The 15,233-nt window shown below is 34.9% G+C and overlaps 1 protein-coding gene across 3 annotated transcripts; it reads left to right on the top strand.

Annotated features, from left to right (window-relative positions):
* The first annotated feature begins 3,087 nt into the window (after positions 1–3,087).
* Positions 3,088–12,323, top strand: LOC133865432 (probable inactive poly [ADP-ribose] polymerase SRO3). Of its 3 annotated transcripts, none has more exons than XR_009899720.1 (5): positions 3,088–4,074; positions 4,158–4,399; positions 4,490–4,602; positions 6,455–6,538; positions 11,992–12,323. XR_009899720.1 is itself a non-coding variant. In XM_062301837.1 (4 exons), the coding sequence occupies exons 1-4, from the start codon at positions 3,140–3,142 to the stop codon at positions 4,789–4,791; spliced, it is 1,392 nt and encodes a 463-aa protein (XP_062157821.1). In that variant the 5' UTR covers positions 3,088–3,139; the 3' UTR covers positions 4,792–5,040. The 3 variants fall into 3 exon arrangements, 1 of the variants encoding a protein (XP_062157821.1); XR_009899719.1 differs by having other exon boundaries at positions 12,065–12,323; XM_062301837.1 differs by lacking the exons at positions 6,455–6,538; positions 11,992–12,323 and adding an exon at positions 4,690–5,040.
* Positions 12,324–15,233: the final 2,910 nt, after the last annotated feature.

The following is a 15,233-nucleotide window of genomic DNA, read 5'->3' on the forward strand; positions in this document are numbered from 1 at the left end:
AGTAATCTATCATAAATTCAATGGTGATTTTAAGAGCCACATCAATTTTGGGAGGACAAAAGGAGGACAAGGGGATGATGTGTAGCATTCCTCATTATATATATATATATATATATATATATATATATATATATATATATATATATATATGGGTAGGCAGTTATCGATTATTAATTGCATCTGCCTACTCATAACACCGCTAACCGCCACGCCTTAAGTGATTGACTATTTTTTATAACCGTATTAAAAAAACAATTATACGGTTAGTGGTTTGCGGTTATAAGCATCCTGTTTGTACAATTAAAATTTGTATAATTTGATATCAGAGTTAAAACAACCATGTTACGGGTTCGAGTCCCAGAAGAGACGAGCTATAGGTAGGGTTAAAATACATATCGGTAAGTAAAGCTACCAAAAGAGAAATGACTACTATTGGGTCGATCAGTATTAATAATAGAGTGAGCTACTGTAGACGTTTGCTGCAGAAGCATGATGAAATGTTATGATTCTTGTGTCTCACATAAGTTAAGATTAATTTTAACCATATTTATATAAGCTTAGTTTTTAAGAGTGAGTTCTACCAAAATAAAATAAAATAAAATTGACCCACCTTCATCTACAAGATAAAACCTAAAAGTCATCGATTTTTTACTAAACTAAAAATACAACCATCCAATTAGACTTCATTATCCGGGGCCTAAAAGGAACCTAAAAAGAACCAAAAAAAAAAAAAAAAATGGACTAACAAACATGGGGTCATAGGGATTTTTTATTTTTTTATTTTTTGTAGCGTCCTCTTTCATTTAAAAGCAAATTAAACATCTTAGACTGAAATAATTGAGCTCTTTCTCTTATTTTTTTTTATTTTTATTTTTATTTTTTGGTTTTGTTTATATGTGACATTTTTTTAAATGATACCATGATGTTGACTCAAATAAGTGCATACATGCAAGCTAGGTGGTTAGTCACTGATCACCGTTAAATTTTTTATAAAATTTAAGGAGAATGTGATTTCATAGCGCTATGTATATTATTAATGAGTGATTTGATTTTTTTTAAACCGTAAAAACTAATTTGATAAAGCACTTATAATTTTATTTGAGTAATTCTAGAGGTACAATTAGTCTATAATGTTAGAAAAAGTAAATGAAAGCAGAAAAACGAAATGCTCATAAGGCTTGTTATAACGTCGCTTTTCTTAAGAAATTATTTATCCCCATCAGAAAGGTATGCAAAATGTTACAGCAAATATTTCTGCAGGATACAATAGAGTCTAGAATTCTCTGTTTGTTTAATTGCATCTTGCACTAACGAAAATTAAACCCGAGCACTTTCAGATTTTTTTATTATAGCAAGAGATAGACAGAAACCTTTTAATTTAAAATACAGAATGTATCAAAAAAAGCACTCTAGATAAAATAAATTTTGTTATCTATTTTATTAATCACTGTACAACAGTTACTTCTGTATTTTTTTTTTTTTTTTTCTGATAATTGGACAGCAGTTACTTCTGTATTATATTGAAAATAAATGCTAATCCAACCGTCCATAACTGCTTAAGTAATAGTCATAAAATGCTATTTTAACATACATCTAAATCTAACTGTCTATGATTATTTAATAATAACCATTAAATCGTTATTAATTAATTTTAACCATTATATCAAATGTGATTTGACCTTATAGTTTATTTTAGTGATGGTCCAGTAAATCTAACTACTGGATCTACCTAAGAAGTATCATATGGTTTAGATTAAACCACCAGATCAATTGATCATGGCTATCCAAAATTGAAAGATCATAATTAGATCGCTCTGATTCTTCGTGCTAACTGCCAAGTGCGCCATCAAAGCGCCGTACAACCCACTGCTACACAAGTGCATATGCGTCCGGTGCGAAACTAGAGTATATATCAAAGTATTACTTTAAATGCTTAAAGTGTGTTGGACCTTATAAATGTCAACTACAGTTTCTCTTTTTTCCATGTGGGACTATCTTCATTTAATGCTCTTTAACACAATTTTTTTTTTAAAACATTCCCAATACGCAAAATAAATCTATATACATATTAATTTTGAAAATATTTTAACATATAATCATTTTATAATTTGTTTATATGTACACCAAGTTATAAAAAAAAAAAAGAAAAAAAAAAGGTTAAAGACATATTTAATACTTATGGTTTAAAAACTTTATTTTTTGATATATCAGTTTCAATTCCCATCATAAATTGTATATGAGTTTTAAGAAAAGACGGACTTGGTATCTCTATCTATTTTTCCATTTAATATTTAACGGTTTGCCACATGTCAACCACTAAGGGTTAACACGTGAGACAATATAAAAAAATAAAAAAATTTTAAATTTAATTAAAAAGTTAGAATTAATAAAATTTTAATATATATATTTTTCCTTTTTTTCTTTTTGGCCATTGGGGTGGCCGAAACACCTCCAACTGTAAAAATTATTAATTTTAATTTTTAAATATTTTTTTTATATTGTGCCACATGTCAACCCTCGATGGTTGATACATGGCAAACCGTTAAATAATGGACAGAAAAATAGATGGGATATAAAATTTGTCTTTTCTTAGCATTTTTCTTCTCAATTAATTAACTTCACCATATGCAACTTGGCATTCACGGCGGACCTCGACGTCAACGTAGAATAAGAAAAAGTCAAAAGGTGCACCTTTTTTGTTATCTAGAAAAATGATTTCCTCGTGTATTCTATATGGGCCCCACATTTCTTGGGGCCTAAGTAAACCGCAACGGTAGGTAAGCCAAGTCCTATGTGGCATTATTTAAGGAAAAGCTAACTTCACCCGCAAGGCAACTTATTACCGTAAACCCTTTGGATTTGGACGTGTAAATCAAATCTCAGCGAACGGCTGACCCCACACGAGACTTGAGAGCGCCACAAACAATTAAAAAAAAAAAAAAAAAAAAAAGCAATATGAAAGTCCAAAAATACCCTTGATAATTCTCACCCTCCCCGAGTAAACTTGCCTGGGGGTAGGGCTATTTTAATAGTTTAATAGGGTCTATGTCATTCAAAGAGCGCTATAAAAGGGTTTGTAAGCGATAAGCGCTCTCGATTCTCTCAGTTGTTTGTCAATATTTGTTTGTATAGGTTGTTGATGAAGGCTGTAGAATCCATGGCTTCGCATGTAATTGGCCAAAACGACGTAGCAAGGACAATGGTGGAAACTGTTAGGGTTAGGGTTCAACGGAGTCCCTCGTCATTGTGTTCACCACCACAATCATCAAGCCCTAGCAAACTCTGCGGCACGCCGGTCCGGTTCATGTTCTACCGGAACGGTTCGTGGATCGATTTCCCGAGCGATGTGCAGGAGAGCATTCGATTGGGGTTCTCTAAGCGCAAGCCGATGGTGGACATGTCGATAGGTGGGTCGAGGTACATCTTTGACTTTCTGCGCATGTTGCAGATTGATTTCGGGACCGGGAATCAGCGATCAATCGCTTGGATTGACAAAAATGGTGACTGCATTTTCCCGAGACAGTTCTTCGGCGAAGAGATCGGGGAAGCGAACGGTGCGGAAGGGAGTTCAGGAAATCAGACGATTAAGATTGAGATTCGAATTGACGGGAATTCGTGTAAGAGAAAGGGGGAGGAATTGGAATCGAGTTCGAACGGGGTCCAGGACGAGGTAAGTTCGTTGAAACGACGACGTTTAGAGCCTGCCGATTTGGAAACATCTCGATGGCCGAATGCGAAGCCTTTGAGCCCAGGAGACCGACCTTACTCGGTGGTGAGCAATTTTTTCCTGGTTGGGATCAGGAAGATTGTTAACGCTGCTTCCATCACTGCAATTCACAAGTGCACGCCCACGGGGCCGTTGGAGAGAGCTCGCTTCGAAGTTTTTCAGAAGCAGATTGAGACTGTCAAGACCGCTCGGGGCGCGTCGAATACTGTGTATGCTTGGTATGGAGCTTCAGCCAAAGAGGTAGCGGGGATTTTAGCACATGGGTTTTCAGTGCCAAGCAAGGTTTCGGGCTCTGGACCTTATGGGGTTGGTATATACTTGTACCCCCTGGGTTTACCCCATATAAGGTAGATTGCGTGATTCTGTTCTGAATTACAAGTTTATTTTTCCGTGATTTTTATTGAGAACTTATGGGTTGGGTTGGTTTCAGTGCTCTGCAATCGGAGACAGACGACAATGGCCAAAAGCATGTGATATTGTGCCGTGTTATATTGGGTAATGTCGAAGAGGTCCAGGCGGGGTCTCAACAATGCCATCCTTCTAGTGAAGATTTTGATACAGGTGCAGATGATGCTAAGAATCCGAAAAGGTATGTGGTGTGGTTCGCCGATATGAACAGGAACATTCTTCCCGAGTGTGTTGTGAGCTACAAATCTTCTGATAAGTTGCCAGGTATCAATGGTTCATCTTGTTTGGTTTGCTTTGATTTTTGTATCCGCTTTTCATGTTTGAAACTAGTTGTACCCTCGTTATTATTTTCAGGCCAGGTGAGAGCGTCGGCAAAGTATCCGTTTGGGAAATTATTTTCGAAGATGGAGAGTTTCCTTCCCACAGAACGAATGCAGGAATTGACGAATCTGTATGACACATTTAGGGTAAGTAGGCAGCTTTCTTGTTTTGTTTGGAGTGTGGAAATAAGAATGATGATACATTTTTTCATATATCTATATGGGTTATAACAGGCTGGGAAGGTGACCAGAGATATCTTTCTGAAACAGTTGCGATCTGTTGTGGGGGAACAGATGCTGAAATCAACAATTCGGGAGATTATAGCCTCAGAATGAGGTCTCCAAGATTTTGTTTCATTTGGGAGATTTAGAATTACGTTTTTCATGTTCTATTGGATGCTAGAATTGCATGTAATCCTACATCACAACTAGGATTAGTAAGGAAAGACTCAAACATATAAAAGAGAAATAACTAGTTTGTAGGTTTTGTTCGTGAAATTGTGTCCTTTTTTTGGGGGGGTTTAATTCACCTCACTATATTGTAGCAATTATACTTCAAGTTCATCACAGAAGTTTTAAGTGTTCTTTTTTTTTCTTTTTTCTTTTTTTTTCTTTTTTTTTTCTTTTTTTAATTTTATTTTATATATATATATATAAGTAAAAAAAGTATAATTGTTCACAATTATGTATTGTTGTATAACCCCAACTCACTGGTTATTTTTGCAACTCATTGAGTAGCATGTTTGGCATTGAGTTTGGACGTGCTCTTCTTTTTAGAAAAGATGCAATCATGCAACTCGATGGGAGCTTAAAACATTGTTAATCTATGAGAGGTGATGATATAGATATGTGCCTGTCTATGGGGGTTTGTGTTTGGGTGTGTTATGTGTTTGAGTTTTGGTGTCAAGTTGTCATTGTGAAGTAGCCAAGTGGAAGTTTGGAAGTACGAATGTGTCTTTGTATTTGATTTCATGCAGATTTTGATGCATCAAAAGCATCGCATGTTTTCTTGATTGAAAGTGTTTTTAATTTATTTTAGTAATAATACGATTTATTTTAATTTGTTCAGGATGTGGATAATAGTTATCATTTTCATTGTTAATCTCTATCTTCCTAGTTATCAAAAAACAAATATGCATAACTGAGAAATATTACATATCTGTAGATGTCATCTTACTACTTCTGTCATTCCCTTCCATTTTTGTTAAGACTCCTTCACAAACTGTGGAAATCATGAAAAAGTTGAAGAACATCAATAATTCTAAAGAGGAATCTAGAGATAGTGACAATCTTACGAGTATCAGCATCTTATTGCAAGTTCCCTTTATTTATTCTTTTTATTCTTCAAGATTAAGATGTCATCTTAATCAATTCTAAATATTTTATTCAAGTTTTTCTGAAGTTTTTTGAAGATCTGATCTTAAATATTTTATAATTAGGGGGTTTGGGAGCTTAAAATTGGGTGATTTGCATTGTATCTCTACTACAAATTGGTAGATAAGTAGAGAAGCCACTGTAGAATTGTGTATGAAGTTCCCCCCCCCCCCCCCTTTTTTTTTCCTCTTTTTATTATTATTATTATTATTATTTTAATTTTAAAAAAAACCATTCTGTTGGTTCTTTAAATATGTATTGGTGGCTGCTCCTAGAGTTTTTGAGAGTTCGGTAAAGAGGTGAGGCAGTTTGTGGAATCTGAAGACTAACTGTAGAAAGTTATTTGAGAAATTAATGGAATCGATTGACTGCGTGTATCGGATCATGGAAAGAAATGGGGGTTTATATGCCAGGTAAAAATGAAAAAGTTTTTTTGTATGCATCAAGGAACATTAAATGTGGTATGTGCATGAGTTCTTTATGAAGAACTCATTGGTAAGTGTTTTTTTGTAAAGCAGTGTACGATTATAAAATCTGCTTAAGATACCTCCAATACTCCTTTTGCATCACATGGTTGTTGGCAAAAGGCTTATGAGCTTCTGACATGTGGATTTGGAATACACAGAAAGAAATCTGGTCTTGAAGTTCATGAGGCAGGCAGCTCATGTAGACTTGTCTCCTGTGGGCGTACCGGCTTACCCCATAAAAGGTACTCATATACTTCATCTAGATATAGTTTGATTCTTTGTCATTATATTTTGATTTGTTCCTGCTGATGAGTGAATTTTCATTTTCCTATTAGAACCTATTGCTAATGAATATTTTTCTTTTTTGATAAGTAATAAAACCAATCTCATTAAAATCATGAGGCGCCCCTAAGTATACAAAATGAACAACCTAACTAGAAATAGCAAAACGAAAAAGAAAATCACTAAAACTAATTTACAGAGGAGCCACATACGCTTCCATCCAAAGATACAAAGTTTCAAAGAACATAAAAATAATATTCCCCATAAATCTCTCCTTATCCTCAAAATTTCTATCATTCGTTTTCTTTCATAAATACTAAAAGAGGCACGTAGGCACCATTTTCCACACTACAACCTTCCTTGGCCTACTAGAGGACCACCAACAATCATACAAATCAATGACACGTCTAGGCATTACCCAGGACATCCTAAAGCGATTGAAAAGATTACTCCAAACAACGAAAGTCACATCCCAATGAAGAAGAAGGTGGTTCACAGATTTTCCATTCCTCTTGCATATGCAACATCTGTTCATCACAATGGTCTGCTGCATTCTAAGATTATCCAAAGTGAGGATCTTGCCTAGAGTTGCTGACCAAGTAAAAAAGGCTGCCCTCGAAGGAGCTTTTGTTCGCCAAACGCTCTTTGAAGAGAAGCTGCTACCTTTCGAAAAAGCCAAAGAGTTGTATAAGGATTTAACCCTGAATAAACCTCTTTTGGAAGGATTCTGCCACAGCTTATTTACACATCCTTTTTTCACTTTACTAGAATGCAATACCTGGAAAAAAGAGACAAAGCCATCAACCTCCTAATCCTATTCCGTTCTAGTGAAGCTCACATTCCATTGGTTGGACCTCCCAAAAACTCCAAATTATCTGCAATAGAGGCGTCCTTCTCACGTGCAAGACCATATAAAATTGAAAAAGCTACCTTTAGAGTCGTTTTTCCCCACACCACTTGTCATGCTATAAGCTAATCTTTGACCCATCCTCCATCTCAAAACTAGTCACAACGCCACCCCAAAGACTCGTGCGGGCTCTAGAGAGCACCACCCTCCCCATAAACTACGAAATTTAGAGTCCCTAGGTGATATTTGAACTATTCACCTAACTCACTCTACAAGAAATCCCGTTGGATCTTCTCAATATGGCTAGCAAGACTCGCCGTAATAGGGAAGAAAGACATAGTACTCTCACTAATATGCCTACGTACTAACCCTACCACCCTTGGACAAATACATCATTTTCCAACCAGCCAACCTATTTTTCACTTTCTCAATAACATCATCCTAAATATGCTTAGTTTTATAGGAGGCCCCCAACAGTAAGCCAAGATACTTGATCGGTAGATAGGAGACCCTACACCCTAGGATTCAGGCCAACCTTCCCACCAAAGTAATATTCCCAACAGGAACCAAATTTGTCTTGGCCAAATTCACCTTTAAGCACGACGCATCTTCAAAGCGCAGGAATAAGCTTCGCATATGACACAAATGAGCAGAAAGAGCATCACAGTAAATCAAAGTGTCATCCGCAAACAGGAGATGAGAGAAGGAAGTATTGCCCATTGAGAACCCATCCAGTAACTCCCCCCCTTCTTCACTATCCGCAACAGGAAGTATTGCCCATTACCCATTGAACATGTACCACTAAATTTGTCTATCTTTAGTAATGTCGGTAATTCTTGTTCAGAAACTAGTGTTTCTTTTGCAACATGGTTGGCCAGTTACAAATATGGACATTATGATTTGGGTTCTGATTGTATAAAAAATCATTGGTTTTGAAATCACATCTCAAGTTGGAGACCTAGTGCTGTACGTGCAAGGCTTGGTATACAGGCAGATGACAATTGCCAAAAGCATGTGATACTGTGCCGTGTTATATTGGGTAATGTCAAAAAGGTCGAGGATGGGCCTCAGTAATGCCATCCTTCTAATGTAGAGTTGAGACAGTTGCATATGATCCTGAATCCTAAACGGTATGTGGTGTTGTGAACCAATATGAGCCAACACATTCTTCCCAGAGTTTGCTCAGTTATCAAAATTCTTTGTGACTGCAATTGATTTCTTATTAACCAGAATTGGAAATTCAAGCCAGGACCATTAGCTAGGTTCGTTGTTTCTTTTATTTGGTTGGTTAGATAAGGCACTAACATTATTTCTATAACTTTCAATAAATAACCTGTGTGAAAGACTTCTCCACATTTAATTAAAACCCTTATATTATGAATTAATACAAATGTACCAATCGGACAGATATAACTTATTAAAGGATCAATACCATATAATTAAAACTATATACACAATACTAATGACATATATTACATGTAGCTACAAACATAATTGTGATAACAAACTACTCCGACACGCCTCCGATGGGGTCATTATCCTAAAATTGCGTCGACAATCTGGACAATCAATACTTCCCACTATAGCCACGGTATCCCTAAGACTCTGGAAGGGATAAAATAACTCCTAAACCCCAAGCCACCTTGTTTGTGTAGCCACCGTATCCCTTAGACAGTTGATGGAATATGTGTCCGCATGTTTTTTGAAGATGAGTTTCCTACAGGCTACAGTTCATTCTTCCCTTGAAGCTTATAACTTTATAGTTGTGACTCCTGTTTCATGTATTGAAATCAAATGAAGGAAAATATATACCTCTATGGATGAAGGTTATATTGAGGTTAAGCTATGCCATATTGTGCAATGGGTTATCATGAACCTCATGGTTGAGGTGGTGACAATCTTTCACGGGAATTGTTGTTTTGTTAAGAGTATGGCAACAAAAAGGAGCAAAAAGGAATTTGCCGTTATCTTGAGCTGCTGACAGGAAAAGAGCTGATATTGGTAAGGTTAAGGAAACAGGGCTTTTAGAATGGCAAGTAGGGTCGTGAACTCAGACAGACTCGAACAATCTATCTAAACAGGTGAGCTTAGGTTGATTTAGTTTTAAAACTTGAAAAGGGAAGAGATTGGCTCGACTTTGAGGTGAAATTTAGAAGTACCACAACTTTTAGTACAAGATCCTTATAAACTTCAGAGGTATTTCACGTGCCCTTATCGCATCTGTTATTAAAAATATTTTAATTTGATTGTGGCTGATTTAACAGTGTCACGTGAATTGTCATGTTAGTTTGTAAGTTCACGTCACACTTATCAAGTTAGTAAACAATTAAATTTGATTGTGGTAGATGTGGCAGTCACATAAATTGTTACCTCAGATTGTAATAAATATTGTCCTCTTTACAAAGAGATGAAACCAAAACTGAACTAACCAAACAATGTAAATTTATTTATAAGGAGATTTGATTATTTTCATTTGTTAATAACCTAATGTCTTGTGCACTTGTTTTTGTTGCTTAAATGCTCTAAAATGTAAATGAATTATTGACGTTATATGATTGGAGGTGTAAATGATTAAATTTGTAGCAAAAGATGATTCGAACTATAAAATAATTACAAAGGTACGAATGAACGGAGCAATGGTTAGCCAAAACCCATCAAGACCGACCAAAGTTTTGGATTGATTTGGTTAGATTAAAACAATGAGATCGTTTCAACATGAAAATATAAAAAATATCGGATCAACTTAATTGTATAAGACCCAGTTCTCTCTCTATGGTATCTTCGTTGAATACCAAATGTTGGAATATGGATTGGGATTTTTTGGAATTTCTTGCCCAAATTCTAGGGAATTCGGCATGAGAATTGCAGGAGATTGGGATGATCCTTAAGAGTGTTGGGTTACTACTAGCAGTAGCATTTTTAAAACTCAATACATTTTTCTAAATGTAAAAAAACCTCTTGAAACAGATTTTCTTAACATTCACAGCAGCTCTTAAAGGGGTTTGTTCCATAAGTTTTTAGGAAAAATTTCAAGAAAGTTACAAAAACTCCTTCGCAGCAACTTTTAAAAAATTTCGTTTTCCTGGAAAGAATAGTGCTTCCCAATGCATTGGGAAGCACTATTCACTTCTTATTCAATTGTTTATTTACAAAATATATTATATTTCTCCTACTTTATTTCTTTTTCTTACTTTTAATTAAAGTAAAGGTAAAAAATATATTATCTCTCTTCTACTTTATCTTCTTTTTCCTACTTTTAATTAAAGTAAAAGTAAAAAAAAAAAATATTTTAATGATATAGGAAAAAATGAAGGGAAGCTGCTGTGGAGTGTTATTTGATTGGAAAGTAAAAAGTAGTTTATTTCCTATATTTTGGGAAAATGGCCGGAAGTTACTAAAAATGCTCTTATTACTTGTCATCCTATTAACTAAAGAAAACTAAATGAATAAAAAATTATATCTTAAATCTAGGAATTGATTCCTTTAACATTATTTTAATATAAAAAGCATTTCTCATTATTCTAGCATTTATTTGAAACAATATTTAAAAGGGCTTCTCTTTCATCTCTCTTTCTCCTAGCATTTAATTTAAAAAATATTTAAATGGTATTGAAAAATAATAAAGGAAGTTATTGTGAAATTTATTTGAATAGAGAAGTAAAAAGTAGTTTGGTTTCTTACATTTAAGAAAAAATTTAAAGAAAGTTACCGTTAGTATTCTAATATAGAGATGTGTTATACATTTTCATCTCGTCTTTCTTCCATCCTTTCACTTTTGAAAATGACCATTAGATCTATGGGCCCATATGACATAGACCATACATATCCAATGGTAATTTTCTTTCTTTCATTCTTTCGCTTTTGAAAATCACCATTAGATCTATGGCCCATATGACATAAACTATACATATCTAATAATAATTTTAAAAAATAGGATAAGAGAACGACGTGAGAAAGAAATAAACCATTTCTCTGTAATATATAACAAGATTTATATCCCATTTTTGACACTGGCGCATGCGTCAATCTTCTGGGCCAAAGAAGCAAGATTGGTGAAAAATCAGAATAAAATCAATAAATGAAGGTGTTCAAGAACATATTTTAAAATAAATGTTGGCCAAGCACACGGTTGGTTGGAATCGATCGCTCTCTTACATAATTTGTTCAAAACACAATCGTGTGCTGTGTGGACATAATTTCACAAAAATCTTGAGAGAGGTCACTTTCATGATAGGCGAGTTTAAAAAATAAGATCTGTTTACAATTTTTTGGCCCCATAAATTTTGGACCTATTTAGATAAATTGGTTATGTGGTAGAAGTTGACTGACTTAGAACGGTTGTGGTTGTCGTTTTTTTTTGTTTCTTTAAATATTTTCCCAAGCCTCTCTCTATTTTCCTCTAGTGGAAGGTATTGACACTTTTGAAAGCACCTGACCATTTTCTTTGGCCACTCCTTGAGAAAGACGGATTGAGATTTCATGGTAATTAGTTGTTCATATTGCTAGCTATTGTAAGGGAGTTAATATAAAATCCTGTTACTAATTGGGATGATCTGATTGATGAAGGTTGTCGAAGCTGGAAGGCTAAGGCCTTGAAGGGGTCCATATATTGACTGATCCTAAGTTTTACTGTGTGCAGTATTTGGCAAGCCAGAAATGAGATAAAGTTTGGTGGGCAACCTCGAACTGAAGAGTAGATTTTGAAGCAGATTTTTTGGGAAGTTCGGTGCAGGATCTCTGAAAAAGGAAAATTTCAAAAGACCGGAGAATGTCAACCTATGTCACAAATGGAATGTTGATACCAATATTCTGACCTGGTTCAGATTGTTGTTTTAGGGTTGTGTTTTGTTTCTTTGTATATGAGTTTGTTATGCCTAGAGCTTCTCTTTGATTGTAAAGTGTTTGTTTTGGTCAACATTTTGTACAGTCGATTTTTTTGTCAATATAAAGTTCTTCTTTTTCTTTCAAAAAAAAAAACCCATATGTCAGGATCGGTAGTCGGACAATCCAATTTTTTTTTGAATAGTTGGATTTCACATGAATTATCTTATAATAATTGTTCAAATTACTAGCAATTTAAATAGTTAATTACCATGGATCATCTTCAAAGGAAGACATCTCAACGCCTGATAAGAATCATTTATCAAATTCGGAAGGTGATTATGAGAAACTACTTATAAGATTCACCTAACCGAATAAGTAGTTGGGCAGCTCAATTTTTATTTAGTCAGGTAAGTCTCATAAGTGATCTCTCACAATTACCTGAACAAATAATTATAGAGAATCTTAATATACCGACACCTCTCTCTTCCTCTCTCTCTCTCATCTTTTTATTTTTTTCCTCAACTTGAGAGCCACTCACCGCTAGTGTCCACGCGCCCCTTCACTATCTTGACTTTTCTGTACACCCTCACCTTCTCCGCCTGTTTTTTCTTGCATCGCAAAGCGAAAGTAGATATGTCTCGTTCAAAGACCTTAATATGCTCCACCGGTGCTAGTGCTATTTCCTCCTTTGGGTTGCTCAAGCGTATCTTGCATGCTGTCATGGTGGTCCTCTTCTCGACCTGCGTCCCAAATATCTTATTGGAGAGGCTTAGGCCCTATTTTCAAAAGCTCTTCTTTTCCACAAACACTTTATCGATTAGGTTGGGATAAATCTGGGAGGCTTATTTTTGTTTCTTTTCCTCCATATTAGAATCCCTACCATCGTAGATTTTGAAATTACGCAAATTTGGCATTTTTAGGCATCAAATCACTTGAAAAATGTCACCGATTAAGCATGTGGCATATTAGAGTTGAGAATTGAGTATATATTCATCACGTTCTTACTCTCTATCTTCTAAAAGAGTTTTAAGTAAAAAATTGTATTTTATGAAGAAGAAGAATTGTCTTTACAAAAGTGAAGAATAAGTGTTTTGAAAGGAAAATTCTTTATGGCTGTCTCGATAACATGCCACCTTTTATTTTCTAAACGTTTCAACGCATAGAAATGGTATAAATTGCGTAGTTTGAAAATCTACAAATTCTTTAAAATTGTAAGGATTCATGATCCACTTTTGGAACGGTTTTGTATTTTATATTTTGATAGCAATAGAAATCTCATGTTGAAATAATAATAATAATCGTTATTCTATCTTAGAAAATAATTTGGTCTTTATGTAAACTACTCTTCTCATTAGTTGTTTTAAACAGAAACTTTTGTGTCGGGCTTTTGGTAGTGAAAACCATTGATCCAACAAGGGTCAGAAAGTGAGTGAGATAAGTTGCCTACCACATGGCCTGAAAGGAAATGAAGGCAAATTCGTAGATTAAGATGTCTAGTAATTTGTTAGTAATTTAGACAATAATTATGAGAGGGTTAATATAAAACTTATATGTCTTGAGTAAGTATTTAGCCATGTGAGTTTTATATAAACTTTCTCGAAATTGCTGCCTAAATATTTGTCAAATTACGGGATCTCCCCGATACGTCAACAATAGCTTGTTATTAGCTATTTTACAGGAAAAATATAAAATTGGTTCATGTGGGCTATGCCAAAAGAACAATTTACTATTTTTAGTCAAATTCCGTCCATTGAATTAATTAATAGGTTTTGTTAATGTGACACTGTCTTAAATATGACACTTGTCATAATTTTATAATTGGTTCTGACATTTCACACTATCGGAATCTGTTAATTAGTGAACGGAATTTAGCTGTAAGGAGAAATTATTTTTTTGGCATACTTTATGGATCTTTGAGTTCGTTTTGATACCACATAGAGCTAATTACAATCACCTAAACCACGATGACTAATTTTTCATTTTTCCCTAATTATTAAGTTGTGGAATTAACTTACTGGAATTCCAGCAATATATGCAGGCCGCTTATTTGGATTCTTCTTCAGGAACTGCATCAGCATTTACAAAAGTAGAGAAAAACGAAAGAACCACCTTCTATGGTCTGGCCATTGATCGTCTACTTAGTTGGGTACTTTTGACTCTTTGAGTGTTTTTGGTTTATTATTTGTCCATGCTGTTGGAAAAAAATAACATCCATATCATGATGCCTTGCGACTTGAGAGCAGTCATGTGCACTAATATCATGTCATGGTCCCATCACTATCATTGCATATTTTTGCCACCATTGCTCCAAAAGGTTGGAAAGTTGTCCATGTCTAGACCTAAGGCACCCAACTTTTTGGAGCCCTCCTGTATGCCATTGTGGGGGGAGTGTGTTACAAAGTTCATCCCTCCTAGCTCCTTGAATAGATTGGAGGAGGTCAATTTAATTCCCTCTAAAATCTTACCCTAATATATCGAGTCACGTTTATAAATCGGGTTTGAGTTGTGTTGAGGAATGCGTATAAGACTATATATGTCAACTATTATCTATCTAATTTAATTAAACGGATCAAACCCTTCAACCCTAACTATCTAATTTTATATTGGGTTCGTATCAGATTCGCAAGTCATGTAAAAAATTGCTTGCCATTATATCGCGTGTCGAATTTAGGTCGTGTCGAAGCATAAGTATAAGACTGTATAGGTCAACTACAATCCGACTAATTTAATCTTCAGCTCTAACCCTTTAATTTCATGTTAGGTTTATGTTAGGTTTGCGGGTCGTGTAAAAAATTGACAACGTTAAACTTACAAACATGATATTCAAGTTTGTAACAATTGGTAGCAGAACGTATGGAGGCAAAGGTGTGAGATGTGGTAGTTGTTTTTGCTGTCATGAATACACGTTTTGATCAGGTGATGAAGAAGACACCATAAGTATTAATGTTTAACTTTGTCCAACTACTACTCTTGCCCCTAAGTTC

Source organism: Alnus glutinosa, chromosome 4 (assembly GCF_958979055.1).
Source record: "Alnus glutinosa chromosome 4, dhAlnGlut1.1, whole genome shotgun sequence".
Lineage (NCBI taxonomy): Eukaryota > Viridiplantae > Streptophyta > Magnoliopsida > Fagales > Betulaceae > Alnus > Alnus glutinosa.